Consider the following 26,376-nt stretch of genomic DNA (forward strand, 5'->3'; position numbering starts at 1 on the left):
AAAAAAACAAAGTTCCTAAAATTACCGCCAATGTTCCCAAAACTGCCAACAGACCTGGCGGCGCCCCTTGACAAAACTACTGACTGGCCAATCACAAATTTATATCGTATCGTAAAGTGCTTGGTGAGGCAGTCCGCCGGTAATGCAGTTGATATGAAGGTTGAATTTTAAAATGCAAGTTTTATGGCCCTCTGGTGGGTGGATAGTAAAGAAAAATTTGGTGGGCGTAAGCTAATATATTTCTTTATGTAAAATAGGACAAATATGTGTTTAATAAATAATGCTAGGCCTATTCCGGCGGCGTGTTGTCGTGTATCCACTCGGCGAAATGAGCCACTGAAGTATAGACACTCGGTATACGCAGTCCGCCGCAATTGTCAGAGCCAAAAGACATGATTCCTATCTGTGGAAGGGATTGTTAGTTTGCCATTTCAATAAAGGAGAGCTTGGACAGCTTTAGACATCACCTGTGAGAATATGCCATTCTCCTGGATGAACAGTGGCGCTCCGCCAAAGCCCTGGCAAACATCCTTGCCCTCGCCGCCGGCGCACATCCATTGCCCCTCAATCGAATTGGGCGACTCAAGGGCGCCAGTGGAGCCATAGTTGCGCAGACAGAGGTCCCAGCTGGTGAGCGGCACATCCAGATGTGCCATCTCAGGCTGGCGTATGCTCGCCGTGGAAATCTTGCCCCATCCGGCGATGGTCGCTCGCTTCCCCACCACCAGGTTGGCGCGTGTCTTCTGCAGACAGATCGGCTGTGTGGCCACTACCGAGAATGAGTGAATAAATGGGAGAGAGAGGGCAGACATAAATATAGGATCGTGATCCAAAGTTCGTGGCCATTGAGGCAAAACTAAAAGCTGAGAAGCAAAGCGGATCCATTGGGCAGGTCGCGCTCCAGCCAGTCCATTAGCTGCAGCAGCAAGCACGCACCAATGCCCAACGCCGCCCAATTAAGCGATCAACAGCAATCCAGTCCCACTGGGGGATGGAATGAGATGGGATGGGATGGGATGCGATCCTAACCTTAAATTAGCGACATGCGACCCACATGGAGATGCAGAGTGTTCGACATTTGTGAACTTGGAACGAGTGGAAGTGGATTGGATGTGGAATGGAGTGGAGTGGAGTGGAGAGAGAGGACAGAGCAAAACGATTTTTAATTAACGTTGACACTGCCATGCGGAACCTCCCCCTGGGACCCCCGTAAGACCCCACCGTGATATCGCTTTCGGCACTTACCCGAGTAGTTGAGCGGCGTTTTGAGTACCAGCAGGGCAATGTCATGATGGTAGCTGCCCTGCTTGTAGTCTGGATGGACGATCACATGGCTGATGGCATGATTCACGGAGCGTGGAGCACAGAAGCCGGTATTGGCGCAGTCCGGATCGCTGGAGGTGTCGTACTCACCCACGCGCACTGACGACCTGCAAGGGGCCGAGTGAAAGTCGATTATTAGTCGATCCGATAGGTGCGAGTCCATCCGGTTGCCACTTACAGTCGATGCCCATCGGCCTTGGCCAGCGCACAGTGGGCGGCTGTGAGGATGACACGACGCGCGATGACAGCTCCAGCACATGGATAGGCAAAGGCTCCCGTGTTGACATCTGAAATGGGGGAACATCTGAGCAACTCTTATCGTCAGGTGCCACTGGCACAACTTACGCTTGAAGCCAATGCGTGCCACAAACGGATACGAGCCGAGTCCCTTGTAAAAGTGTCCCTGGACCAAAGACTTGCCACAAACTTGGTTCTTCTCCAGCGGACTGCTCGGACAGCAGACGTATGGCATCTCCTCGGTGGCACCGCCACAGTACAGCGACTTATCGCCATAATAACAGCTCCTCGCCACCTCGTAGATCAGGGCCGTACAGTCGTGCAACGGCGTGCATTCCGTTCCCACGGAGCACTCGGAGTGGCCGTTCTCTTGGTAGTAGGAGCGAGCGACTAACGAGTGTCCCGTCGTCTCATTTCCTGGTTGTGCTTTGCCCACTTTGGGCTGTGCATACGACACGGGGATCAATAGTTTCTCTGCAAGTTGGAACAGTCAATATAAAAATATAAACAATTCCGTAAAGCGCCATCTATTGGTGAGCTCCATTTTATCCCTTGTGTCCACTGAATGGTATAATTTTTTGGATGTAGATCAAGAATATTTGTGGCGATTTTTACCGACACCTGTTGAGAGTTAATTAGATTTGTACAATCGGCGCCAGTTATACCAAATGGGGAGTGGCCGAGAAGGTCCATTCAAATATCCAATCCAATTGAAAGATTAAGTACCGTTTTGATGACAAAATACGATATATGTAATTTAAATTTTGTACAGCAGAAAAAACCGCAATGTTGGAAGGTGTCAACACTATCTACCTAAGTTGTCAATTTGGTTTGTGAAAATGCTTAAAAATCCTTCGGAATTCTGTGGCATCACTGAATGGTTCATATGATATTGAATTTTATAGTTTCTTTCAGTGTGCAACAAGGAATGCATTTATTGATGAATTCCATTTTTAACAATTTATCACACCTCTGAACGGTACAATTGTTTGGATGTAGGTCAAGGATATTGGTGGAGATCTTTACCGACACCTGTTGAGAGTTAATTTATTTTGTACAATTGGACATTTTATGAACTTTGGCGCCAGTGTTACCAAATAGGGCGTGTAGGTCCAATTAAACGTCCAATCAAATTGCAAGATTATGTACCGTTTGAGCAAAAAAAACGATATATATATATAAAAATGTACATTTGAAATTAAAATTTTGTACAACTGAAAAAATCACAATCTTGGAAGGTGTCAGAACTATCTAGCTAAGTAATCAGTTTGGTTTGTGAAAATGCTAAGAAATCCTTCGGAATTCTGTGGCACCACTGAAATTTTCGGCTTCCGCTGAACTATATGTAGAACTTAATGGACTTTAACGCAATTTATTATTGTTGCAGAAAAAGATCTCGGTCACAGATCAGGCTGTGTGACATGCACACGGCACCCATCATGCACACACACACACACTGGCATGAACAACACGCGGCGAATTTTCTCTGCTTACGCTACGGAATGGAAGAAACCCGTTGCTAGAGATATTGGGAAATATATCGGATCGGTCCAGTTTGCTGGTACTTTTTGTAGAGCCAGGTTCTAGGTACAACTGATGTTTTCGAACCAATTTTGAATCGTATCGTACCAAACTCCCCGGATTCTGCTCGAACACCAGACAAAATTAGGCAAACTAAAAATAATGATTGCATTTTAGCACTTGGTCTTAACACACTCGATAATAAACACTATTTGAATTTATGGGCCAGAACTTTTGGTTTCCGTTTATTCGAACCGTGCAGGCGAACAACAATTTTTCAACTAAGCGAAGCGATCTGGACAAATGAAAATGAAAATATACGATAAAAGTTAGGTACTAATGGATGGTATATATGTAGGTACACGTATGTGGATGACTGTGTACATACATATGTATGTACATGCATTTGTATGGCCGCTGCTACTGCCGCTCTGTTGCTCTTGTTCCAGGTGTCAGCTACATATTCATATTTTAGTACCTGTTGTCCTAAACTTTCATTGAATATTAGGTACGTTTACGGCATTATTTTTTCGTCAAAATATCCAGTAAACTTATCTGCTTTTTATTTTTTTGTTTATTTCAGGGAGTACTTGGTATCAGTCCTGTTGGCCTAAACTTTCTTCCAGCAGCTTAAATATGAGGTATTAAACGTACGCTTTTGATTTTATTATTTTTTAGGTAATTTTCAAATGTAATGTGATCAGTGGAGTTGATAAGCTCGCTGCCTTTCACTGGTTCCAGTTTTTAAAGCAGGAAAACGATTGCGGCAAAAGCACATTAAAATGTTTTATGTTCGTACATATGCATGTAAATATGTATGTAAATATGTATGTATGTACATATGTATGTATTCATATTGTATTGTGCGAGAATGTGGCAGTAGTATGCTTGACTAATGGCTAAATGGCTTTGTCATTTTATGTTTTATTTCCTGTGTTTTTTTGTTGGTACTTAATATAATGGTAAAGCTTTACTTTCGTTACGTTTTTACGGCACTTAGCTTAGCTTAGCGCATGTACACACATATGTATATTTATTACAGATAATTTCACTTTCCTAAATGCTTCTTTTCGGGTTTGCCTTTGCGTATTCGCAGCACAATCAACTATCAATAAATAGTTCGGGTATGTATCACTTTATTGCATAATGAACCTCTAAACTGTTAAACCCGCGTCACACATAGAGAACAACTAATATGGATATGGAATTGAAATACATTCCATCTGAATGTATCATCTACACACGCATACATACATTAATATGCACAGTTAATTGTTTACTTCTGCCTCTGCGCTGTGATTTTGCAAAAAAAACGCCCTTATGTGACACCATTTGACTTTTTGTTATATGGCCATTTAACGAGGCTAAGCTGTCACACTTTAGACCCCGGGGAGGTCTTAGCCTGGAGGCTGAGCATTATATTTTTTGGGTTACCTTTTTGAACACATTGTTTTCCTCTTTTGCTAAAGAAATCTTTATTTTACGCCCAATTACTTGCATTTTAAATTTGACCCGCATACTCATCGGCAGGTCGGCAGGTTGACGCAAACTGCATTACCGGCGGACTGCCTTACTGCACTTTACGATAAGATATAATTATATCTGGCCAGCAGTAGTTTTTTTAAAGTGATGGCGCCGCCAGTCCTTTTGGCAGTTATCGGAACTTTGACGACAGTTTAGGAACACTGTCGACAATTATGGGCTCTTTGACGGCAGTTTTAGGAACTTTGCTTTCTTCAAGCATTCTAAAATGTTAACGCATTTTAGTTCAAGTAGTTTCCGTGGCGCCATTAAGTTACTTGTTTTGTTACTCGTTTCGTACATTTTAGCTATTGCGAGTGACAATTCGAGGTCTATCAATAGCTCGATGATTATCGAATTTTACGTTCTAACATGGAAACAAAACTGTTCACCCAATTGTAATTAAAAACCATAATTAAAAGCGTTGTATTTTATGTACATATCGAATAGTAATTTATTTCATAGCATTCGTTTTAACAATTGTTTTACGTAGGTGCCTATGCGTGTTCTTAACTGATATTTCGGCTATGTAATTTTGTTGTATATAAAGCAATAAATTACTTTTTTTGAGCTCTAGCCTGGCATAAGGTACATATGTATCTATGTATTTACGTACAAATGAATTCATGAAATTATATTAATATATGTAAAACCTGCATATTTGTTCCCAAACTATAGTGGCGTTGCCACAGCTCCTAACACATTCCCCTTAACCGCTTCGCTTCGCTATCGTAATATTTACCGCTTTCAACATGGCGCTGTTAAAGCTTTTGTTGTTGTTGGTGCTGGGCAGAGAGGAAAAAGACTGCGAGACAGCATCTCAAAATAACGGCATACTGGGACTTGCAGTGGTGACATTGCTCAAATTCGCACGCTGCACCACTGCCGCTGCCTCTGCCACCATCGTTAATGCTGTTAATGCTTGTTGTTGTTATTGCTGCTGGTGTTGTCGGTACTTGACGAGTCACCAAGCCAGGAATCGGGGCTGGGGGGAAAGTCTGGATAGCCCTGTTCGGGGCTAGAGTCATTGCTCAGGTCCGAGACATTGTTGCTACTGCTCGGCGAGTGCTGAGACGGACTAGAGCTCCCATGTATGCTGTGCGGTGAGGCGTCTTCATCCAGGACCAAATTGACTGTGCTGTAGATATCGTTGATAAGATCTGTTCCGGTATACCGTTGACTAGCCCGCACGCAATGAGGTTGAGGCTGAGAGCGTTGGCTTGGGTTATCTGAATATTTTACCATATTTTGTTTATATTAAGTTTGCTTGACCATCAAGAGCTGCGACAAGTGCAAACTAATGGAGAATACTTCAGAGAAAACTTTTAGCGTTAGTTTTGTGTTTAAAATTGTAAACTTTAGCTCAGCTGCTCACTTTGAAGTGTGTGAAGAAACCTCAATCACTTGTCTCAGTTTCTTACTGTTCACCAGTTGGTTCAGTTGCTTAGTTAGAATTGGTGAACATGTTCGCTCTCGGTTTCTCCCGGGGGGTCTCCTTGGACGATTCGGCATGAAAGTGTCAAGAGCTGAAGTTTAAGTCAGTCCATTTTTTATGTGACTACAATTCAATGTTAAATTATTTGTAAGTAAACGAAACCACGTACTAAGAGAATCTAAATTTATGACTTGCGAAGACCGACATCTTCTTCTGACACAACGCATCACAACATTGTATTAATAATTCGTTCCGTTGAGATCTGAACTTTTGTTTGAAATCTTGAAATTGTTGGTTGCCGTTGCTGACCCGACAGAAAGATTGGCAATAATCGAAACGTGATGATGGTGGACACTTCGGAGGGCTCGAATTAAATTTTGAAGCGTAAAACTTTATTGCCGTCACTCTGAAAATATACCAAAAAATAAGAGTCATTACAGACACGGGACTGGAAGATCTCAAGACCCGAAATCGATTGGCTAATTAAAATGGGGCCACGTAGTAGCCAACAGATCACTGGCGAGCCGAGCCGAGTCATTTGGGCGGTACCCAGATTGCTGGCCAACTTGTTTGTGCTTATTCTTATTGCTTTATTATGTCCATTAAAGGAACGTGAGCCCAAAGCGAGATTAATCACTGGGTCACGTCATGCAACAATGTTGCTACAGCAGCCGCACTTAAGATTAATAGCAGCCCTCCCTCTCCCGCTCCCATTAATATGTGTTCTCGGTAGTGCCCACACAGCCGATCTGTCTACAGGAGACACGCGCCAACATGGTGGTGGGAAAGCGAGCGAAGTATTTGTCAGCCTGAGATGGCACATCTAGATGTGCCTCTGATCTGCTGGGGCCTCTGTCTGCTCGGATATATCTCCACTGGCGCCCTTGAGTCTCCCAATTCTGACCGGTACAAGGGATTTGCAATCTAACACTAGAACACATGTTATTGTACCTGTGAGAATATGCATAAGCAATCGTAATGGCAGTCTAAAGGGCGCCAGTGTAGGTATTGTAGTATTGTAGGTATGCCCATACGAGTAGGATGTATTTATTTACATGTTTTCATGTAACTTGTACATGTGTAGCACTTTCCATTGATCTGATATGTGGATCAAAGCACACGCATGCACCCAATCAATTAATTTAATTGAATTAATTGAACTTTGACACGAACCATTCGTTGCGGCTTGAAAATTATTAAACGATCTTCTATAAAAATGGGCTTCCCTCTCCGGAATTCGCGATATACTAGCTTGTACGGCTTTGGTATGCCCGGTATTCACAGAGCAAGTGCAGGCTACGGCAAAAGAGTGCAAGTGTATAGAGCAGCCAAATATTACACTGAAATTATCGTATTTGTCCGGAGATGTTGGCACGCCCCTTCTGACTGTGTCGCAATCGGATCATTCGGGGTGGGTTTCCATGTCCGAGATGTTCTTTCGAAAGAGTGACAACAGTATCTACATGTATGTATATACATGTGTTTGGTACCAACAAAATCTCTACACTACATCCAATCCATGTACAGCCGTACACACATATGTATGTATGTACGTACCTATATAAGCGACAAATATATCACACCACACTCTACTTTCTTTCCCTACAATTAGTTTTATCAAATACTGTAGAAAAAGGATATTATTTATTATTCCAGTGTTCAAGTGTGTACAAATTTCGTTGCTTACATTATGAATCAGCATGGACTGTATGCTATCAGAACTTCTCTTTCTTGCTCGTTTAAGTTAACAACTTCTTGAATGCGTGAATGCTGCTGCCATAGTTTAGTTTTGTTCACTGTTCAGTACGTTTATAGGACTCCTCTGGCTTGATTTCCTGTTGTCTGTCGGCCACGTCTATGTGCTGTGTGTCTGGGACTGATTTAAAATCCCAGCCAGCTGTTGCAGTCAGCTGAGTGCGGACCAAGAACCAAGTAGTTAAAACCAGCAGGCTGCACTGAGAGAATTCATGGGCATCAATGAGCTCACACCGATCCCAATGCATTGCATAAGGGGTATGACACCACTTGCTCAAGCGACTGCTAACATTTTCTCGGAAATCAAATGCCCTTTTAATCAATTTACGGCCCCGCGTCTGTTGCTGTAATGTAGAAAAGGCACCGCTGAGGCAGTGTATATACTGTTTTGGCGACTCCAGGGTCGAACGCATAAGACACTAAATGAAAAATCAATTTGTTAGCTCTGTACAGACAGACGAGGTCCGGTCCCCAGACCGCCAGTCGGCAAATGATCGTCGCGAGGGGCACATCGTCAGCGTGCATTGGAACAACATCCCCAAAACTGCAGGTGGCGTCGTGAAACATTTAGCAGTCTACGATTTATTTATTCTTGTGTGATGGCTTACATTTAATAGTTTGGGGTTTGTTTTTATGATAAACTACAAGAGTTCTTAATAACTACAGACTAACTAACCAAACAGAAAGTGTAGCTGCGGACATCGCATCTCTATTCTGTTTAGCAAAATAATACATGATACATGTAAATATTTGGTAGTTGTGCGAAATTGTGAAGATGATGCGGTTTCAGTCCAAGTCCAAGGTGTCTCTGAAAATATACAGAAAAAATTTTTTGCTGTTACAAAATTGTATTAAATGCCAACATAAAATACATATTAACGCAATCAAGAGTTCGACTCCGGCTCATCGAATTTCATCCTCCCACTCCCATCAACCCATGAAATAGCATGCATGGTCCTCGATCACCCCGGCTCGGAATGAACTTCGCTCACCATCCCCCTCGAGCACTGAGTCACTGCGAAAAGAGAAGAAGGCAGAATGAACGAATTCTAGGGGCAGCGGGTGCACAGGGAATAGGAATAGAGCGTAAAATAAATAACATAAATAGCGAAAGAGAAATGAAATAATACAAACAGAAAACAAAAAAATAAATAAATCCTAACGTTTTTGTTTGCGTGTTTGTGTGCGTGAGTGCAAGTATTTGCTTATTCTGGAGATTTTCGACAGCTAAGTACATCATCATCAGCAGTGTCCGAAAAACAAACAGAAGAAACCGCTTCGGGTGCGCAAATTCGTGTGATTTTTCGCCCCCGATTGCGAGTTAAAATATCAGCGCGAAGTGCAAGCTCTCATAAACATTGGACTAATCAAGATGGGCGGCCAGACAGGGCGCTAATTAGCCGCACGGCAGAAAGAGCGCAAAGGAAGACAGTGTAGTGAAAAACACACACACATACAAACATAATAATATGTATGGATGTAAATAACTGTACGAAAATCGGATCGAAAGGAGAAACGGAGAACAAGAAACCGTTTCTCAACATGGGATTCGGCCACAAAGCTGTCGGTCTGATGCTTTTGGTGATCACGGCCTGCTGCGGCGTGGGTGCATCTGTGTCTGCTCCAGGCACGGAGCACGAGTGCACCAGCATCGATATCCGTAACGAATGCAGCAAAATGCACCTGCTGGACAACTGCACCGTGATTACCGGCTATGTGATGATCACGCTTATAACCACTCCTCCTTACTGCAACTACTCAACGTTTAAGTTTCCAATGCTAAGGGAAATTACCGAATTTATGATATTCACGGAGGTGCGAGGCCTGACCCGCGTCGATGAAATGTTCCCAAATCTAACTGTTATACGCGGCCGTCGCCTGTTTCTTAACTACGCCCTGGGAGTGACCAGTATGCTGGACTTGGAATACGTAAGAGAAGAGCAGCCAGTTGGCAGTTGAAAACTCTCAATCAACGGTCTAATTCCAGCTGGAATTCCCCTCGCTGGTGGCTATACAACGCGGTCATGTATATATAGGAAATTGCCCCAAACTTTGTCAGCACGAGGGGGTTTGTATAAAAAAGTGAAATATTTCCGTTGTCATGTGTAATTAAGAATCTTTCCTACTCACCAAATAGGTTAATTGGGATCTTTTGACCCTTAGCCGGGGAGAGAATCACATCATGGTTGGATCCAGTAAATGCAATGCAAGTGTTTGTAGGGGATGCGACTCCTCCTACTGCTGGTCAACGTTCAAATGTCAGCGCTCCCAAAATGACAATGTCGCCCATTTTAAGGTGTAAGTAAAAGTTTAGGGTAGAGGCAAGTCATGGGCCCCTTTGTTGATCCACTTTATTCTTAACAGAAAAGTCGATTACTGCCATGACGAGTGTCTGGGCGGATGTCACCGAAACGCATCAGCAAGCGACTGCCAAGTCTGTCGCGCAATCAGCGATGGAGGCGTCTGTGTGAAAAAGTGCCCCGCACACAAGTGAGTTTGTATGTTTTATATTTGATCAATATTTATTTTGGAGTACCTTTACAGGTATCTCCTGGAGCAATATCAGCGCTGCTATACCGAGGAGGAGTGCGTGAAAAGGCACAACCACTATACATTCGGTGCTCAGTGCGTCGGCTTCTGTCCAAGTGGCTACAAGGCTAATGAGAGGAACGAATGCATCCGCTGTGGTCAGAAGGAGGCATGCATCAGTGTGTGCTCGCCCGAACCGTCAAACAATGCCATCACCATTTACAATCTGGGGGACGCAGAGGAGCTTCGAGGCTGCCAGATAGTGAATGGAAGCCTGATTATAACTATACGCAATCAAGTGAACGAGACGCAGCTCATCCAGAGCCTGACCAGCGTACGCGAAATACGTGGACACCTTAAAGTATATCGGTAGGAATCGGAATAGTTGCTTGTCGTCAGTAAGTAAAATCTCATCTGGCTTTTTGTAGATCGTCCCAGCTGCGAAGCTTGAAATTCCTCAGCAATTTGGAGCGGATTCATGGAGATCCTCTGGAGAATCGGCAATACGCTCTTATACTATATGACAACAAGCAGCTGAGCGAACTTTGGAAGCCGGAGAGTAAGTTGCAGTTCGTGCAGGGTGGCATGTTTATGCATCGCAACAATAAGCTGTGCAACACCCACATGAAGGAGTTCCAAGGCGTGGTGGTTCACGACAGGTCACTGGATTCATTGCAGACTAGCGACCAAGAGGTTCTCTGCAGTCCATCAAAGTTGTTGTTAACTGTACAAGTAAGTTGGGTCAATTCACATATCATTATATTTTCATCAATCCCACCACTTACAGAAACGCACACATCGCACTGTGAAACTCAGCTGGTCCAAGTCCGAGACCAGCCTTGAGCTTGAATTGATTCACAGAAAATTGCCACCAGGGATATTTTATCCAGAGGAAAGCGAACTGGAGGCGCCAGTGTGCATACGAATCAATTGGCAGCGCCGCCTGCTCTTCCCTGATGAACTTTCCGAAAATGGTACCCACTACACTTTTGTGTTGGACGTGCTAGAGCCGGACACACGGTATGCCTGCTTGCTGCGCACTTTCGGTGGTGATCTCAGCCAAGAGGCACGCAGCGATCTGCTCTATGTGCAGACAGAACGGGACATACCACAGCCCCCGCTGCTGGAACTTGTAAGGAAAACGGATAGTTCGCTGACAGTGCGGCTGAAGAGTCATGACCACCACCACTATATACTGACTGTATACGAGCTGGCAGACGATGAAGCGTATGTGGATAGCCGCGATTACTGCCACCAGCCGTCGTACATATGGCAAGACATGGACGGCGAAGAATGGCGAGCGTTCGAAGACTACGATGATTGCTGCGCACACCAGAGGGAGATGGCTGACGATAGTCACTTCATTGATGAGATGCGAAAGCAGTATCGCTGCAGCCTCGACAACCATGATCATTGTCAAGATGTGGACCAGCAGCAGACGGGTCTGATGAGGGTGCAACTCCCCTTCAATACCTCGGAATACGAACTGCGCCACCTGCAGCGGTATCGACTCTACTCACTACAGCTTCAGGCCTGCAGCGATCTGGGATGCAGCAGCCATACCACTCTCAACACGCGCACCAACTACACACTGGGAGCGGATCTACTGACCCAATTGACAGCCTGTCGTGTCCCAGACACAAATAAGTACGTCCTTCGATTTGACGAGCCCGCCCAACCGAATGGCCAAGTGGTCAGCTATGTTCTGCACTATCGCAACAATCTATCCGACAGCCATATGAGCTGCCTGACTAGGCTGCAGCACGCCACTGCCGGGTATGTGTACGTCTCACAGCTGAACGTTTCGTTCAGCGAATGTGCCGTGCGGGTGCACTCCCTTGCCGGTGACGTGCTAACGCCTTATGTGGCAATCACCTGGTGCAGTGATCAGGAGCAACTACTGCCTCACAGTAGACCGACAAAGCAGCTGCTCAACACATCGCTAGATGTCTCACAGCTAAAAGTAGCCTCGTCCCATTCACGCGGCGTAAGCATATTCTTGGTTTGCTTCCTCTTCGGCTGCTCGCTGTCGCTTATGTGGCTTTTGTATAAACGCCGGTGCTGGCGAAAACTGCCTGGACTTCGCCGCTATGTGCCCGTTCGAGAGCAGTGGTTGCGAGAGCGCCATCACACGGAAGATCGCGAGATCCTTGTCGACGGCTTTGAAACGGTTCGTTTCCAGAACAGCAACAGTAGTCCGGATGATTATCGAATGTAAGCATAAAACGGAAATAAAATGTCAACTTACGAATATCATAAGCAAATCCAGAAGTGGAGGGCGAGTTACATAGTCGAGGTGGGCTTAGACGTGGAACACGCATCTTCCTCGGTCTCATTGGCGCCACTAGTCTCTGGAATGCTGCTTGAGGGCATCGCCAAAACATCGCTGTCCGACGGAGGAGTGGGCGTACGTGGCGTCATCCCCTGCTGGCGTGTCTTGAGCCGCTCCAGCTTGGCTTGTTCATACTCCTTCAGCTCGGATAGCTTTAGTTGAATAGTTTGCAGTTCGCGGCGTCGCATTTTTGTTTGTTTTTGTGCAGTAACTTTCTATTCGTTGGAGAATAGATACTGTTTTGGCTCCGAGCTCCGGAGTATAATAACGATAATATATAATAAGATCGAACGGTTTATAAATTGCAAAAATATCCGAAAGTGTTCCTGTTTTTTGTTTGTTTATTTTATTTACTAGGGATGATAAGTATACCGAAATATACATCTTACTTTCAAAATATACCATAAATATACCGAAGAACAAGCGAACTTAACCCAATTAACCCCCCTCTATTTAAATAGGTGAACACATTGAGTGAGCCGCGTAAAGTTACTAACGTAAATGGTATGTGCATCCATGCACAACAACAAAGACTTTACTTTTTCAAAAAAAATTTCACGAAATGCACGAGGAAAGTTTGCGGTATATTTTTAAAATCAGATGGTATAGTATGGTAAGTTTCTGAGGGTTTGTAATCGGTAAATCCGCGGTCACACTGATACTGACAACTGACAATGGGCAATGAAGGAAGTAAATTTAAAGGCTTAATTATTGACAAAAATGCGGTTGAGGTAAACGACTTCTGGGCGCTATACAATGCAGAATCCCCAACGACATCCAATGAAGAGGGCGGAGGCGGTGGCCAGCTCCTGTCCATATTTCAGGGAGAAATTCTGGTGAAGGGCCAGCTATGGAGTCCAGTGGGCCCCATGGAGAGAGCCATTAAGGTATGAAAAGGTTTTTATTTACTCAAGCGAGAATTTTATCAAGCGAGTTATTTTAGAACCTCGCGATCTATCGACATCCTTACATTTTGAAATATGTGACAACATGGGACCAGTCCGGACAGAAGCATCTTGCCACGGAGAGAGTGAGGCCACTTAACGATGTGCTGGCTAAACAGAGCGACATACAAGTTTGCCTCGGGCTACGAACGATACTCTGCAGCCTCATATTCTTGATTGAAAGGGCTCTGGCAAGGCATTTGAACATAAGCACACATTCCGTTTACGTGACAGACAGTGGGAGTTGGCGTCTAGCTGGCTTCGAGTACGTTTGGAAGGCTAAGGAGGTCAACAAACAATTACTAGATCTGGCAAGCACTTTTATGGACCCCAAAAACCTCGGGGATGATTTTGAGCAGTTCGCTTTTGCATCTCTATGCGAAAGTGTCCTGGATAAATGTAGACCTTCTGCCGGCGACGCTGGTACTCCGCATGTGTCTGAGTTTCGCGAATATTGCAGCACACACTTGAAACACAAGAACACAGAGCTCAGACCGAAGCTGTCAGCCGTCTTGCTGCATCCGTACTTTAATCATGAGTTTGTACTAATACATTCCTTTCTCTTTGAGTTGCCGCTGAAGTCGATTCAAGAGCGCCAGCAGTTTTTTAGCACTTTAATTGAACGTTTGCGTTGCTTCGATGAGCAAATGGTCGCCTCTCAACTTGCCAGCGATTTGCTTTCCAGGATGGTTCTGCTCGATCCCACCGCTCAGCAGTGTGTGCTACCGTACGTGCTGCGAACGAAGGCCACAGATGGCGCAACGGCCTCACTGTTTACTCCACAGACCTACGTACAATATCTTCTTCCACACATACTCAAGATGTTCCGCCTCCGAGATGCACAAATCCGTTTGATACTATTGGACTATTTTATGGAATACATTCGTCTCTTGGACGATGAGCAGCTACAGAGTGAGATTCTGCCGCATTTGCAGCTCGGAATGAGCGACACCAATGACGTGCTAGTGGCAAAAACATTGAGATCCATGGCGGATTTGGTGCCAATTTTAGGGGCTAATAAAGTTCTGGGTGGAGATCGTCGCCGCTGCTTTTCCGATGGTCGACCGCATGCAGCTGTATCCACAGACAGTCAGAATCTCTTGACAGAGCCGCGTTCCATAACTCCATTGATGAATGGCAATTCCATAGATGCAGAAGACGACGAATTCATGGTTTCCGGCAGTCCGCTGCCAACAGAAAACAATGTAGCTCCTCTGTCTCTCAGGCTAAGTCCTGATGGCGGTGAAGACGAGAAGGATCTAACGAATTTAAATGAGAAACCTCTAGAGATGGACCGCAGCAGCGATCCTGAAAACAATTCGAATAAATCCACCAGTTCCACCCACGACAACACATTAATCAACGCCGATGACGAGGAGGTCTGGTCTGACTGGGATACCACAGATGAGCTGCAGCGTCTGCATGTTAAGCAAGCAGGATTGGAGGAACTCGTGGCAACCGATGAGCTGGCTTTGAATATTTTGGAAACCAACAGCAGTGCCTCCACCCAGGCGACGCAGGCCTCTTCGAGCGACTCCTACCGCACCGCCGCTTCCAACATATCACAATCTGCGGTCAAGCAAGCTGCGCAACCAAGTCGCAAGCTCATTGATGATCTTAGCGCACTCGATATACAGGTGCAGCTGGCTACGCCACCAGGTAGATCAGCGTCGACAGAGTATGATTTCTTCAAGGACATGGAGCCGGTCATAGAATGCAAAGTAGTCCCCAGCTGTGGCCCCACAGAGGTGATTCAAGTGGATGCCAGTCGCTTTGCGGCTGCCACAGAGACGCCCAATGACGACAATCTCGAGGCGAATCACGGTTGGGGTCACGACGAGCAGGACGAAGATGATGTTGTTTGGGGCACGAACTAGAAAGTTTCATCATTGTTGAGTTGATCCGTTCTATAAACTGTACAATAAAGTCCATGTAATGTAATTGAATGTCATGTATATTTTGATGCATTTTCATTAATCTTTAAAATGTTTTTAATTTGTATTTATCTTCATTTTTGTGTGTGTTTGTTTTGCATGCGTTTAAAACTATTTTTGTAAAATTTTTAAATATTCGTCATAGATTGCTAGCAAAAATGCTATATTTACGCAAAAACATTCTAAAATGCGGTTAATTTTTCCATTTTCTTTATCCATTAATCATTTGACTATTAATTATATTAACATTTAAGCAATCCATCGGGAAATCAGGGTCTAAAAACAAACGATCTAAAATTCAATAATGGAACCAGTTTTAGCTTTTAATTTTGTGCCATTTGAAGCAGATCCAAACTGAACAAAAGCTAAAACCATTCCGTTCCGATATATGGTACATATGTGTGGAAAAAATCAAAAGAACAGAACGCCGGATAAGTTCAACTATTTACTCACGCTTTTATTTTTGTTTTGTTTGTTCTTATACTTAAAAAAAAGTGTTTCATTTATGCATTAATTTGTTGTTTCCTCGCCTTGCGGCACATCATCATCATCATCATCATCATGCTCAACTTAATCAATGATCTTAGTAATCGTAATTACATAATAAATTTAAATAAGATCAGCTGAAATTTGTTTGTTTTTGTTTCGTTCGCGTCTTATTCTAAGCGCGACAAAAAACGCATAAAAATCGGTGCGCTAAATGATTTTTATGTTTTCTTTTTTTAGAATTAAAAGTGTACTGCACTCGAATGCGACTTTTTTACATTATGCGATTAGGGAGTTGAGAGGGGGAATCACGTGTAACTATTTGCAATGCTATTTGCATGTTTATGGATTGGATATGAAGGAACGCTAAGCGACATGGAGCGGAGGGGTCTAGGGTCTGGACTCTGCATGGTTTTTCTTATTCATTATCTCTCAATTTGTTTGCTCTTGTTACCTGGATGGTTCGAATTTTGTAAAACAAAAAAAAATAAACGTTATAAACAATAAAACATTTATATAAAAAAAGCATATGTTTTTTACATGCATTCCGAACAATTATCATACTTCATTTTTTCCGTTTAACTTATCTTTACAGCTTGCTCGCGTTATCGCTTAATTTCTTTCTTTCTTCATCTTGATCGATCTCTCTCTTACTCTCCCTCTGTTGTTTATTGTTTCTAGGCGTATGTATGGGTTATGGTTTGTGTGTTGTGGGTTTGGGAGTGGATTGGATTGTGGTTCTATATGAAAATGGTATTGGTTTCTTTTATTGTTTTAATGGATTGATTTTCTTATAGACAGACGAAGCAACACACATCGGCAACATTATCAATTTAGCTCCTTGTCTTCTAAGTACTTGTATTCAAAGGTGAATCCCTCCTTCTTTCGCTGACTCCATTTTTCATAGTCAAAATAGATGTACGTACCCTGGGGGAATTAAGAGAGGTGGAAATGTCAGTAATGGCTGATTCTACAGCCATTGCTGCTGCTTCGCTCACCTGTTCGTAATCATCGTTGATAATCTTGGGCTCCTCATGCCGTTGAAACCACATCATGTATTTGGTGTGGAATCGCCAGCTTTGCTTTTTCAGTGCCTTTGCTGCCAGATATTGGGCCTTGGAGCCCTCCATATAGTAGAATACAAAAAACAGCGTCTCCGTTGAGAGTCGTTGATAAAATTCAACAGTATCATATATGGGCAGCTGTGCCTGGATTATTTGCCAAATGGTAATTCATTGCATTTATTTATTCACATGAAAGCTAACCTGGGGGTAGTGTGCTGGTGTGGGCACTGGGGCGCGATGGAAATACGTTTGCAGCTTCTCCGTATCCATGGGTTGTGGCAGGTGATAGAAGGCGGCCTCCATCATTTGAAACTGCATCTGATGTTCTTTCTGAAGTGGCGTTGGCCCCAATGGCGTTACTCCCAGCAGTGTAGGAATGTGCGCTTCCGTTGTGGCCATTTGCTGTTGCGAAGCATGCGTCTTGGCACCACCGCTGGTTGGCTGACCTGCAGCATTTGCCAGATTCATGAGACCACTGCCAGTTGTGGATCCGTTGCTGCTGGCTGCCGCGGCATGTGCTGCAGCCGCAATTGTACCCATTGCAGCCGCTGCCGCCGCTGCTGCAGCTGCAACTGCAGCCGCATTTTGCTGTTGTTGTTGCGTTGCCACTTGCTGCGGCTGATTGGCAGTATTTTCCGTGCTAAAATGCTGTTGTAGGAGTGATTGCTGCTGCTGTTGCTGCTGCTGCTGCCTCGTGTCAATGTTGCTCTGCTGCTGCTGCTGTTGTTGTTGCTGCTGCTGCTGTGGCTGCTGCTGGCTTAGCGAGTTGGCATCGATCGCGGATCGATTGATGGCTTCCTGGGCCATGGTTTTCAATGAAATTGCATCAACGACATTGCTATTGCTGTCACTACTACTGACCGAGACAGGTAGACCTGCAAGATATCAAATGGATTACGTTAGATGGCACAGGGGAAGAGTCCTACGACAGATCATACCATTTTGTAAGTGTGAGGAATTTGTTTGAAGATTGGATAATTGTGCCGGCTGCTGTGGCTGTTGTTGTTGCTGCTGCTGGTGTTGTGGCTGTTGTGTGGTCTGTGCCGGTCCGGCTCCCACAATGGCGGCTACCGTTGTGGCTGTTGGCTGTTGCAGTACAGGACCATTTTCCAGGAGTGCTAAAAAAAGAGGACTCCACAATAAAAAAGAACTTTACGCAAGCCAGAGTGTGTGGCGCATACATGTATTGTGTTTTGCCACCGCCGAAAATGCAATTGTTGGTGTTGCTTGAATCACAGATTGGCCTTGAACGTTGCTGATACTTGCAATCGCTGGTGTAGCAGCAGCTGCTGCTGCACTCGAGACGGCTGCTGCGGTTGCTGCTGCTGCAGCTGCGATGCTGGCGGCAGTCAGGCCAGGCGTTGGGGCATGCGGCTGTACGGCAGGATTGTGACCACTGGCTATTGATACTGCCGCCCCCGTGCCTGCACTAGCACTAGAGCTTCCACTGACACAGCCACTGCCGCTGACGCTTCCACTACCGCTGCTCGGCGCTGAGCTTGAGGCAGCCACCACCGCTGCAGCCGTGGGCAGCTGCTGGGTTTTGCTGGGCGTTGAGCTGACAATCTTTGCTTGAGCTAAACAATTGAAAAAGAGTTAAATCGGCATTAAGGATCGTCGCTCATGCACAGGTACTTACGTTCACTACCCGGAATCGCCTTAGGCGTCGCACGAACGGGCGTGGGCTTAATGATCTGCTGAGGTTGAGGCTAAGAAAAAGAGGGAAATAAATGTTCTGCCTCTATTTGTTATAGATGATATTGATAACACATACTTTCGGTTTGCTGTTGGTATTGCTTTCGCTGCTTTTGTTGCGTTTATCGCCGCTGCCTCCGCCTCCACCTACACCTCCGCTTAAGGTAGCCGTGCTGCCCGCCGGATCCGTCGATGTTGTTGCCGATGATGAGGCTGCGCTGGTATCGCTCGCATAACCCACATTGCTGCCATTCGACTGGGCCGCGGCGGCGGCGGCCTGCTGTTGCTGGAACAAGGCTGCACTGGCTGCGCTGCTACCAGTATTCGCTGCCGCCTGCACGGATGCCGGCAGCACTTGTTGTACTGTAACGGGCGATTGGGAGGGACTGCCACCGGAGGTGACACTGCTAGGCGACCCACTGGTTTCGTTGCTATTGTTGCTGTCCGTTGTCGCCGTACCGCTGAGCTCCACCTCGTCCAGGCCAATGATGTCGTCGTAGATGAACTCATTCTCCTCGAAGTCGGGCTCTTGAGACGAATCAATGTAGTATTCGACATCGTCCTTGATTTTGTTCACCTGATCCGCTTCGACGCCATCGTTGTCGAGCAATCGAAGCAGAGTTTCCAGCTTTGTTATGTGAAATTTATGCCTGTCCAGCTTGCCCCGTAGATCGTCCATGCGCTCCTGCTTATCCCGATCTAATCGTTTCTTTTTACCCGCCAGCAGAGACTCAATTTCGCTTTCGTATTGATCAATCTGTATTTGCAGTGAGCTAATTGAGCTGGTTAACCAATTTCGCGCATCGTCTTTGATCCGCTGCGCTGGATCCATTTTTTGTGCGGCGCCCAAGCCTTCCTTGGAATAAGCCTTTGTTTTTGTCTCACGTTCGACCACCTTGAAACGTTCCATTTGCTGTCAGAGAATGAAAGAACAACAATCACATCCAATGCACAATCAAATGATTTCAAAATTGCTCACCGTCTCAATGAGTCTTCGATTTTCGAGCAATGCGCTTTTATCCTTGATCTCGGCCGATGCAATCCACGATTTAATTTGATCTCGTAATCGCTGAAGCTTCTTGATTTCCTTTTTGAGATCTGCCTCATATTTCTCCTGCAGATGTTTTTGCTGTGAAAACAAAGGAGGGAAAGAAAAGAGAGTTGAGGTGAGCTCCGATTGATTCATTTATACAGCGATATTGATTACTGTTTATGGTGTTGGTGTTGAATACAATCTGCCGTTAGACAGATCAGTTTACACTGCTTACCTTCTGGTTAGTGTTCGTAGCATTGTGTACTTTCTTCCAAATATCTTCAAATGTTTCTACGCCCTCGGCTACTTTTTTTAAGCATCGATCAATTTCGCCTAGCCATACACAGAGAAAATAAAAAAAGAATACAGATGTTAGTCTTTAGACGCATGCATATGTAGAGCACTGTGTGCATTGCACTGCACAGCTGAGAACGCAGACGCACGAAGCAGTGCAAAAACACTTTGAAAAGGAAATCTGTTTTGCTTACCTTGCAGTTTCCTCGTCGCAGCCATGGCTATGTATGCTCTTGTGGATTCTGTTGAAGCAGAATGTCAGACATAGTCTGCTTCTGGCTGTGGCGGGGCAGTTCGTTGGTTATAACACCCTAGCCGCCTGGGCAGGAATCCGGTCTATGCTCTGGGAGGCTGCAAATGTTTCAAATGTTTAATATCCAAGCATTTAGTAGGGCCCACAGCACACACACAAACACAGAGCGCGGCGTGGCGGCGAAATGTGTCGAATTTTGTTGTATGGTGTGCTGATGCGCGTATCTTCCGATGGAGGGAAAGCATCGAGGAGTCAGCGATGAGGACTGGGGACTGGGAACCCTCTGCTCTGGGTTAATTGACCATTTACCTCAATTTGGCGAAAACGCTTCTCAGTGCTCAGCCAATAAATGACTGACTTTTCTTCTTGCGTGTAGGGATGGATACCTTCGGGCCGTCCGTCGACGCAAGATTTTCGATTTTTTGGCTCAACTTAGTTCTTTGGCGGTGTGGAGGAGCAAATACACGGTGGCAGCTGTGCTTGGGTTGGCTTAAAGTTTATTAGTTTTGCTTTAGAAGAGTGCTGAAGCTTGAAAGATGTGGAGTTGTATGCATTTATACATTTAAATACGATTAAAGATTTTTCGCTTGCTTTTTGTTCTCTTCTTCTTCGCACATTCCGCCATCTTGTATGCATTTAAATTAGTGTGACTGACGCACAGAAATATACCAAAATATACGAACTAAATACCGTAAAATTACCGAGGAAAAAATAAACTTACTCCACGTAGCCCCACTATTACTGCCCCGCTAATACTGTTTGTAAACTCTTACTTTTCTTTATCTACAAAAAATACGAAAGATATCTTTCACCCGCACTGAGCTAAAATTCCTTAAGTTGTATAATAAATATTTATTTAAATACCCACTGGTTGACAATGGGTTAATCGTTACCTCTTCACGACCAGAAATTCTATTCCTGAACTTTGATATTCGGCTTTATTTTACTAGAGATCTAAGACTCTCAGCCCTAAACATATAATTTGATCCGATTGAGGAATTGATTTTTCGCAAGATTTGATAGTTTTCAGGACTCCTTTTATTGGATTGCTACGAAAATACTGTTCAAACTAAAAATGTCAAATCATAAAACGGTAAGTGTGCACGGAATGTGACGTCACTGTTGCTGATCAGGTTGGAAAATTTATGACAACTATCCTCATGATCCGAGTCGGTGAATAATAAGATGGGAAACATGACGTCCTGTATGACAGGAATGAAATTGATCTACTGCCAGATGTACGCATGGATTTCGCTGCAAAATTAAACGCAGAAAAGCGACTATCACTAAAAAAAATTATCGAAGAACGGATTATAGAATATACTTTTGGAAAGAATTTAATTTGTCTTCAAGCTTGGCTGCTAGTGTGAAGCTCCTCATCACAGAAGATTTGAATCAAGAATATAAATATACATTCATCGTAAAAAATCAGTAGTAAACATTTTTCTAAATTTTGAAATACGACGACTATGATGAACATCTTTACTAGAACAGTAGATCGATATGGCAGTTGACTTTTATTCCATAAATTGGGTCGCATTTCAGAAATGGACATCATTGAAGCCTATTCGAGTCCGTAAAGTTCCGTAGTGCAATACGCCACTCTATTATGATTTGCAACCGTATTTTTCTTCCATACTGCTTTGATATCACACTGTTACAATTCGCTCCACCCCACAAAGCCTAAGACGCTGCAAAAGCAACGTCTCACAACAATCCAACTTGTTTATATTAAGTTTTATTTTATTAACTGCGCGATGGAGTTTGCAAAATGTTTGCAAAGATTTAATGGAATATCTCTTAAATTCGTTTCTACTATAAAGCGTTAAAAGTTGAGTGTTAGTAATTACATTTTTCTTTGAGAATTAATTGTAACGCTGCTCGCTGTTTTACAATTTTGTAGTGTAGTGTCTGCATCGGCTGCCATCTAATCGTATTTCAGATTTATCTGCTGTTGTTTCTCTTGGAGTTCGCCACGTCCTGGGTGAGCAACGGTAACATTAAAGGCAGGAAGTGACATGCATTTCCTCACAAAGGTGCAGACACATTGGACATACTGTTCAGGGTATTTGGTGTAGATCTTAACGTGCTCAGCATCCTCGAAGCAAGCCGTTGAAACATCAATGCCTTGATCGCGACGCAGCCGTATAAACTTCTCTACATCTTTGTAAGGGATAACCACATCGCCCTTGGAGTACAAAAATAGTTGAGGATATTTGTTTACTTCGTTTTTTAGATCACAAAATGGACTGGCGTGGACCGGCGACGATTTCAAGAACAAGCTTTTAAAGGCCGCAAACGTTTCCTTGAAAAACCATTAGAAATAGCCATTAGATATTCGCTTCTTGCACTTGTTAAACCTAAAACCTACCTCCACAAACCACATGAAACTTAGAGCGATCGTTATGACCAGCGCTGAGATGCAATTGCATCGCTTTTCCTTTCCGTAAATGGCCGTAATGGCGCGATACAGCCCCAACATACGACGCTCGCCTGGTGCAGAGTCAAAGATCACGCCGCGCACCTGTAGTGGACTCTTGTGCTTGATCACCGCCAAATTGATGTGCTGATACAAGTAGGCGCCGCCGTTGGAGAAGATGTGAAAGATCAGGGGGTGAGCATCAAAGTTCATGTCTTGAATCAACTTGAGGATCTTCTCGCCAATAGGAATCATCTCGGAGCGCTTCCAGAACAACGTGTCCACCGGTGCCGTGTAGCGAACAGTAATAAGGCTGAAGGAAGTAGAAATGATACCCCCCGACGGTAGACAGCTCCACACACTTACCCTCTATCCTCGTATATCTTGGAATACTTCATCAGATATCGGTCCTGGCAGCCCGCCCAGCCCAGCAGCATTACAATGGGAATATTGTTGTCCTCGCTGTCATTTTCGGCCAAAACAAAGTCGTTCTCTGCCGAGGGCTTGGGAAACTTGATGAAATATTCCAATGCATCCTCCCGCTCTAGACCTAGACCTAGAGGACGTCTAGTGGCCTGTGGCGGCCCGGTGTTAGAGGCATGTATAGTGGCCGTTGCTCCATACTGACTATCCATATCATCCGCTGAGAGGCCATACGGATGTGTTGATGGAGACGACATCTTGTCATCTAAAATGTTAATCTCCACTCACTTGAATTTCTTATATAATATAAACACGATTTTCTTTTTTTTTTTGTGTGTGTTTTCAGAGCCTTTTCTGCTTGGTTACGCAAAGCCTACTCCCAGGATACGGTTCGCTCGATGTCCTGCGGCATTTGTATTGATTTTATCAGCCCACCAAACGATAACTCTGATTAAAAATGTCAACGATATTCAACGTTTTTGATTCTAAGGACATTTGCTTGAAGCTCATTGATTTTTTATTCAACCAGCCACACAGCACGAGACAACGATAACACGACTTGACCTTCCTTCACCAAATATGCTTCCTGATGCAGCTGCCGCTACCAGCCGGTCGGGTGGTCGTGGCCCTTCTCGCTACTGGGTTGGACATGCGCACTGCCCGATTATAATCGCGTAAAGGTGAAAGTTGTTACCGTTAATACCCGCGGAAACTTTGAAAAATTACGGCTTGCATTTCCCACACCCAACGTAATATTCAATCAAATCAAATCAAATTTGATGTGTGTATGTACAGATATTAACAAGATCGTAAACCAAATCACCATTTAATATTAAGTGCTGTCGAGAGCTTTTCCACTGCATGGTAGCTGGTATGGAGCAGATCATTTGACTTTTCCGTTTGGGCACCATCAAGGAACTCCGCATAGATCTGCTTCGTCAGCGCATTGTCAGGCTGAGAGCGTGGAAGTTTCTTATACAATTCCTCCAGCTGCTGGGTGAGCTCGCTGACATGCTGGCCAGTGGTTGGACGCACCTGGGCCCCACCATTTACGCAGCCGGAGGGACAAGCCATAACCTCAACAAAATGATAGTTTGCACCTTTCCCTCGCTTTAGCTTTTGCACCAGATTCTGTATGTTTCGGAACCCATTCGCAATGGCAAACTTCAGAACTGGCTTGCCATCCTTTTGCAGTGAAATCTCTCGAAAGTCACGATTTCGGAGCTGCTTGAAGTTCAGCTCGGATGGGGGATCCTCGCTAAATAGTTCTTTGGCTGCAAATTTAAAGATGTGCTCTGCATAACCGCCTGAGAGTGTAGCCTCGTGGGACCAGACCATAGATTCGGGCGGCTGATCCGACCATGGCCAGTCCAGATCTGAAGCTTCGTGTTCCGATAGTGCCCGTTCGTCTTCGGTCAACATTTGCTCCACCTCAACTAAAGGTACAAAAGGAAATTGTATTATTTATTTGTTTCGCTGATCCTGTCTCTTACCTGAAGTAATAACACAGTCCACATCCCGCGATTCATTCACTTCACTGTAGAAATCCATGCGAGACGCTTCGAGCTTCTTGTCGTAGCAAGGCATTACTGTGACGTGATATATCCGTGAACCGGGTATATTAAGTTTCTCAGCCAGAAACTGCTTCACCAGCACGCCCATAATCTGCTGGGGCGAGCGCGTGGTCGCTATGTAAGGCAGTATAAAAGTTCCATGTGTCTTCTCTGCGTAGCACACCCATCCAGGGCACGAAGAACTTAGCATGGTTAACTCCTCGTTGTCTCGATATCGCTCCACGAACTCCTGTTGGCACTCCAGGAGCGCCAGGTCGTCAGCCACTTTGGTGCATAGAACATAGTCCACTCCCAGGCTGCGAAAGTAGCCTGCCAAGTGACGAGCAGTTTCTTCCACACTTAACTGATAGCGATGGGCCAGGCTCAGTAGGGGCTGTGTTGCAATGGTGAAAACGATGGTGCGAACTTGCTCCATGTCTCCAGTGGCTTTTACTTTTGCATTTTCCCTCAAAACCTTTAGTAGCTCTTCCTGACTTTGCTGTGTAATGAGTACTCCCTCAGCTGAGGTTATGCAGCCAGAGCAAGCCAAGCAATCCTGCAGAGTGATTTCCACCTTCTGCAGCTTTTGTTTGCCGCTCTAAAATGCCAACAACATGGGTTAGAAGAAATCATTCCTTTTTCCAGCGGTCCACTAACCTCCGATTCCTCATAGTAGCCATCCGCCTGCACCGTTATTTTAGCCCCAGTCTTTGATGCTGATGTTGTTTTATCTACCGTCACTGGCTTTATACATTCCTGGATAATTGTGAAATTAAATTGAATTAAACATTAAATTGCTGTAAGGGATGTAGCCATACTCTGCTGATACCGAACCTGTGATGGTGTAATGAAATCATCTAAATCAGTTAGCTGCAGTGCACCACTGAACCTCGAAGACCTACATATTAGATACGTTATTATTTATTTTACGTTTATACCTGAGTGAATATTTACATATTGTGTTGGGCTATTTATTTAATGATTTATTTTTATTTTTATCAGATGCAGTGTGACCGCTGATGTATCGATAAAATATAGCGTGTGACCCTCAGAAATATGCCGAAATATACCGATGTGGGCCGGAAACACTATCCCCATACAGTATATAGATGTGCCAATTCATACAAGCAAAATATCACAGTTGACTCTGCGGTCAGGCAGCAAAGGCCTGGAAGTCTCTGGCTCCAATCAATACCAAACCTTATAAATCTGTGTTGGTGAGCCTTCTTAACGTAATTTAGCAGATCATAGATTCGGATAATGCATCTAGATTGGTATATAGAACATATTTACATAAAAGTGATATGAAAAGGTTAAAAGCTTGACAGTTTAAGACAAAGCTATTAGTGTTAATAATTAAAAGCAGCTGGTAAAATGGAATTTTAATATTAATGATAGCAAATAGGGTACACAAGTGCCCATACTATACTACTCTATCAGTTAGCCCGCAAACAAAATTTAAATTGACGTAACATTCCCTCCCACTCACGTAACCTTTAATGCTTTTTTTTTTTGGTGGACCGTTCAAGTTTTAACCTTATTTTGCAATCAATCCGATAAAGATAGGTCATGAAAATCAGCTAATCCAGTGAAGAATTGAATGCAAATTTTAGGAAATTTACAGG

The 26,376-nt window shown here is 44.3% G+C and overlaps 7 protein-coding genes across 9 annotated transcripts; 2 read left to right on the forward strand and 5 right to left on the reverse strand.

Annotated features, from left to right (window-relative positions):
• Positions 1–227: 227 nt before the first annotated feature.
• LOC117587626 (chymotrypsin-like protease CTRL-1) lies at positions 228–3,343 on the reverse strand. The gene is made up of 6 exons (XM_034278486.1): positions 3,190–3,343; positions 1,669–2,034; positions 1,502–1,610; positions 1,246–1,430; positions 468–769; positions 228–403 (listed from the first exon to the last, which is right to left on the reverse strand). Exons 1-6 carry the CDS (start codon positions 3,251–3,253, stop codon positions 290–292), a joined length of 1,140 nt encoding a protein of 379 aa, XP_034134377.1. The 5' UTR covers positions 3,254–3,343; the 3' UTR covers positions 228–289.
• Positions 3,344–3,460: 117 nt separating this feature from the next.
• Positions 3,461–25,740, reverse strand: LOC117587587 (probable cytosolic Fe-S cluster assembly factor GL21135). 3 transcript variants are annotated; one of them, XM_034278428.1, is made up of 6 exons: positions 25,706–25,740; positions 25,586–25,649; positions 25,409–25,507; positions 24,692–25,349; positions 24,012–24,634; positions 3,461–3,482 (listed from the first exon to the last, which is right to left on the reverse strand). In XM_034278428.1, coding segments are annotated over exons 1-5 (1,440 nt in total). In that variant the 5' UTR covers positions 25,708–25,740; the 3' UTR covers positions 3,461–3,482; positions 24,012–24,017. The 3 variants fall into 3 exon arrangements, with proteins under 3 accessions (XP_034134319.1, XP_034134318.1, XP_034134320.1); XM_034278427.1 differs by lacking the exon at positions 3,461–3,482 and having other exon boundaries at positions 23,554–24,634; XM_034278429.1 differs by lacking the exons at positions 3,461–3,482; positions 25,706–25,740 and having other exon boundaries at positions 23,554–24,634; positions 25,570–25,649.
• LOC117587607 lies at positions 8,235–12,998 on the reverse strand. The gene is made up of 2 exons (XM_034278458.1): positions 12,570–12,998; positions 8,235–8,600 (listed from the first exon to the last, which is right to left on the reverse strand). The coding sequence occupies exon 1, from the start codon at positions 12,839–12,841 to the stop codon at positions 12,605–12,607; it is 237 nt and encodes a 78-aa protein (XP_034134349.1). The 5' UTR covers positions 12,842–12,998; the 3' UTR covers positions 8,235–8,600; positions 12,570–12,604.
• LOC117587571 (insulin receptor) lies at positions 8,956–12,580 on the forward strand. The gene is made up of 7 exons (XM_034278397.1): positions 8,956–9,721; positions 9,780–9,860; positions 9,930–10,090; positions 10,157–10,282; positions 10,337–10,690; positions 10,750–11,053; positions 11,109–12,580. Exons 1-7 carry the CDS (start codon positions 9,266–9,268, stop codon positions 12,537–12,539), a joined length of 2,913 nt encoding a protein of 970 aa, XP_034134288.1. The 5' UTR covers positions 8,956–9,265; the 3' UTR covers positions 12,540–12,580.
• Positions 13,305–15,583, forward strand: LOC117587581 (protein-associating with the carboxyl-terminal domain of ezrin). Its single transcript, XM_034278415.1, has 2 exons — positions 13,305–13,540; positions 13,597–15,583. Exons 1-2 carry the CDS (start codon positions 13,328–13,330, stop codon positions 15,472–15,474), a joined length of 2,091 nt encoding a protein of 696 aa, XP_034134306.1. The 5' UTR covers positions 13,305–13,327; the 3' UTR covers positions 15,475–15,583.
• Positions 16,180–20,979, reverse strand: LOC117587574 (CCR4-NOT transcription complex subunit 3). The gene is made up of 11 exons (XM_034278401.1): positions 20,666–20,979; positions 20,298–20,454; positions 20,045–20,142; positions 19,756–19,905; positions 18,856–19,689; positions 18,721–18,790; positions 18,263–18,658; positions 18,020–18,199; positions 17,283–17,956; positions 17,016–17,225; positions 16,180–16,944 (listed from the first exon to the last, which is right to left on the reverse strand). The coding sequence occupies exons 2-11, from the start codon at positions 20,320–20,322 to the stop codon at positions 16,846–16,848; spliced, it is 2,736 nt and encodes a 911-aa protein (XP_034134292.1). The 5' UTR covers positions 20,323–20,454; positions 20,666–20,979; the 3' UTR covers positions 16,180–16,845.
• On the reverse strand, positions 22,098–23,744 carry LOC117587592 (transmembrane protein 53). The gene is made up of 3 exons (XM_034278435.1): positions 23,142–23,744; positions 22,728–23,088; positions 22,098–22,661 (listed from the first exon to the last, which is right to left on the reverse strand). The coding sequence occupies exons 1-3, from the start codon at positions 23,453–23,455 to the stop codon at positions 22,284–22,286; spliced, it is 1,053 nt and encodes a 350-aa protein (XP_034134326.1). The 5' UTR covers positions 23,456–23,744; the 3' UTR covers positions 22,098–22,283.
• Positions 25,741–26,376: the final 636 nt, after the last annotated feature.

The sequence above is a fragment of the Drosophila guanche genome, unplaced genomic scaffold (assembly GCF_900245975.1).
Source record: "Drosophila guanche unplaced genomic scaffold, DGUA_6, whole genome shotgun sequence".
NCBI lineage: Eukaryota > Metazoa > Arthropoda > Insecta > Diptera > Drosophilidae > Drosophila > Drosophila guanche.